This window comes from Corvus brachyrhynchos, unplaced genomic scaffold, assembly GCF_000691975.1.
Source record: "Corvus brachyrhynchos isolate BGI_N302 unplaced genomic scaffold, ASM69197v1 scaffold43, whole genome shotgun sequence".
NCBI classification, from domain to species: Eukaryota; Metazoa; Chordata; class Aves; order Passeriformes; family Corvidae; genus Corvus; species Corvus brachyrhynchos.
In genome coordinates, this window is record NW_008237353.1 from 70,442 (window position 1) to 73,282 (window position 2,841).

Below are 2,841 nucleotides of genomic sequence, written 5' to 3' on the forward strand. Positions count from 1 at the left end.
TATCTTTTTTTCTTTTTCATTCCTTTGTTTTTTTTTTTTCTTTTTTCTTTTTTTTTTTTTAATTTTCAAGGCAAGTCCTACCCCCGGCACGGTACAGCCACCCTCTTTTCTATCCTCTCTAAAAGTGTCCTCGCACCCGAGGTAAACACGGAGAGCCAACCCTACACGTACGCACAAAATCCGGCGGGTTCGAGGAGCGGCTGCTGCTCCCTCCGTGTTTGGTAACACCTCGGTGCGAAGTCCCATTAACGCAAGGCAACAAAAACCATTTGCGATGAAATCCACACGCTCGCACGTGTGCAAACTGGAAGACCGGTCCTGAGGGGAGGGAGGGGAAAGAGGAACGCTTTCCACCCGAAATGCAGCTGAGGAATATGTGACTTTTTTTCCGGCTTGTATAAAAAATTAAAAAAAAAAAAAAACAACAACCAAAACAGAAACAAAAAAAACCGACCCACCCAACCAAAAATAATAATTATAAAAACCCTAAACAGCCCACAAACTCCAACATCCCTGACGCCTCATTCATAGAAATCAAGCACCCGCCAACGAGCGGTTCTAAAAGCTCAGCTCTCGCATCGGGAGACAGCTTCATCTCAAACTCCTCGATCCGGGACTAGATCACCAAGTCACTTAGTCGGCGCTGAGCCTGCCGAGTCCTCGGTCCCTTTCCTAAACTACAGCATCGCCCAAAACAGCGTCAGGTCGGACGGGAGAGTGCCCCCTTCGACCCAGAGATGCATGTCGGCAAGGCTCCGCCGAGGCTGAGGGGATCTTCCCGCGTGGGTCACGACCAAATAACAGCGTTCACTTGCAAAGTAGAGTCTTTTATTGCGCGGTTTGAACGCACTGCACAGGCAACTTTTTCGAAACGGGTGACAACAGTATTCGTTGGTTTGAGACTAGGCATGGGTCCTGGGCATCACTCTTCTTTTTCCTCTTCTTCTCCTTTTGTCAGATTAAAAGACACTCGCCTCTTTCTAAAAATATGGATGCACACACAGACACAGAGAGATGCGCGCACACAATCTGTGCTGAACGGCTCCAAAACCGAATGAGGTGGATTTAATTTTTTTTTTTCCCAAGCGATTAAATTACTATATCTCAAACCCGTGGGAATGTGGCCCTGAAAATTTGGAGGCTGGGGGAACACTGCTCCCAAACCCGTGATTTCAGTTAGGCAGCTGACCCCTGTAAATTTGTGCAGCTCGGTATAATGAACCCGCAGATATATCGAAAAGGCTGCATTTAAGCGTCGGTCCTGAGCCAATTTATTGGGATGCCTCGGGTACCTAGAGAGCAAGAATGATTCTCTTCCCTTTGTCTCTTTGCCTTTTCATTCATTCATCTGTCCATTCATTCAGCCAGCCGCCTATCCATCCATCCATCCATCCATATGGATGAGTGTAGCATCCTACAAGAGCCTTATCTATGGAGGATCTACCTATAGACCAGGCTGCTTCTGGATCCTGTTTGCCTTTCCTCATACACTTCCGACAAAGCCGTGTTTCCACGAGCCCCGAAGTTCCTGGGGAAGGACCCCAGCCCTCTCCGGCTGCAGGACCGCAAGGAAGCCTGACGACGGAGTAGAAGTTTTCCTAAACGAAATTGAGAGACGGAGGGATGCTGAGGGCTCCCACTTGCAGCTGTGGGGCCGGGGCTCTGCCCGGGCCCGGGGGAAGCGCTTACCTCACATTCCTCATACTTGATATTATCCGTCAGTTTCCAAAGCATTTTCATGGATTGGCGTGAGAGAGAGGATTTGGTTCTCCCTGCCTTGCCTCTCCCTACGGTGGCGGTGCCGGGCGGCGTGGGGAGCGCGGCTGGCGGAGGCTCGGCAGCGCTCCCGTCCGCGCTCGGAGATCTCCCTCTAATGGTGGAAACTTTTCCCTTTTCCAGCTCTTTACCCACAGTCTAATCGCCTCATTAGCATATCAACAACAGCCCAATTGCTCGCCAGCACAACAACCTGCAGCGATGGACACAGGTAGAAGGGACCCACGAGCAAAAAAAAAAAAAAATAAAAATTAACAACAACAAAAGCTTTCTTCGACCTGCCGAGCCCCGGCGCGGGGGAGTCAGTGGGCCCTGCCTGTCTGCCCCCGAGCCTCGGCCTGCCAGAGGGGAGGAAAGTGGCCAGCGAAATCAAAGAGGCTACCGTCCGATCTGCAGAGAGTTTAGGGCTAGCCATGAAGCCACCCCATGGCATTTATCTCTCCCCCACCCACTTTTTTTCCTTTTTTTTTTTTTTTTCCGCGGGGATTAAAGAAAGCAAAGCAAGGAGAAACGACACTCGAGTCCTGCTCGAACGAGGTTATTGTCTGCGGAGGCTTCTGTTGCCCTCTGGATTTGGCTTTTTTTTGTGGATATTTTAAAAGCGTCTTTCCTTCGCTACCTATTTTTTTTTTTTCTTCTCGGCTCGGTTGGCTATTGGTCTTCAAAAAAAACACCACCCCAAACAAATCCAGCATTATCTCCCAAATAGAAGTGGGCGAGCGGTAAATTGAATGTAGCAGGAGCCAAAAAGTCTTTTGCAAGCACTTGAGCAAAAGGACAAAACAATGACCACAATAAAAGTTTGATACTTTCTTAGGTGGAGCGCTTCATTTGCTTAACAATATGCTGCTAAGAGAGCGCTCAGGCCGCCCTCCTGGGGGGCTGCTTCTCCCCCCTTCCCCTCTTTTATTTCCCCGAGTGCTCCATCCACAGAAGGCTTCGTTTTTCCCGTTTTTCTTCGGTTAGCCGTGTCCCCAGGCGTCCCCAGGAGCCGGGCATCCCCATGGCTCCCTGTGCACCTGGCTGCCCTGCTGCTCACCGAAACTTCCTTTTGCCGACGGCAAA

General features: G+C 50.0%; 1 protein-coding gene across 1 annotated transcript in view; it reads right to left on the minus strand.

Moving 5' to 3' along the window:
* TFAP2A (transcription factor AP-2 alpha) overlaps positions 1-2,625 on the minus strand; it is a 17,836-nt gene extending 15,211 nt beyond the window's left edge. Inside the window, exons 1-2 of the mRNA XM_017730626.1 lie at positions 1,690-2,625; positions 96-114 (exon numbers count right to left, since the gene is read on the minus strand). Of these exons, the coding sequence (XP_017586115.1) occupies positions 96-114; positions 1,690-1,740 (70 nt within the window). The 5' untranslated portion in view covers positions 1,741-2,625. The remainder of the gene's footprint in view (positions 1-95; positions 115-1,689) is intronic.
* Positions 2,626-2,841: the final 216 nt, after the last annotated feature.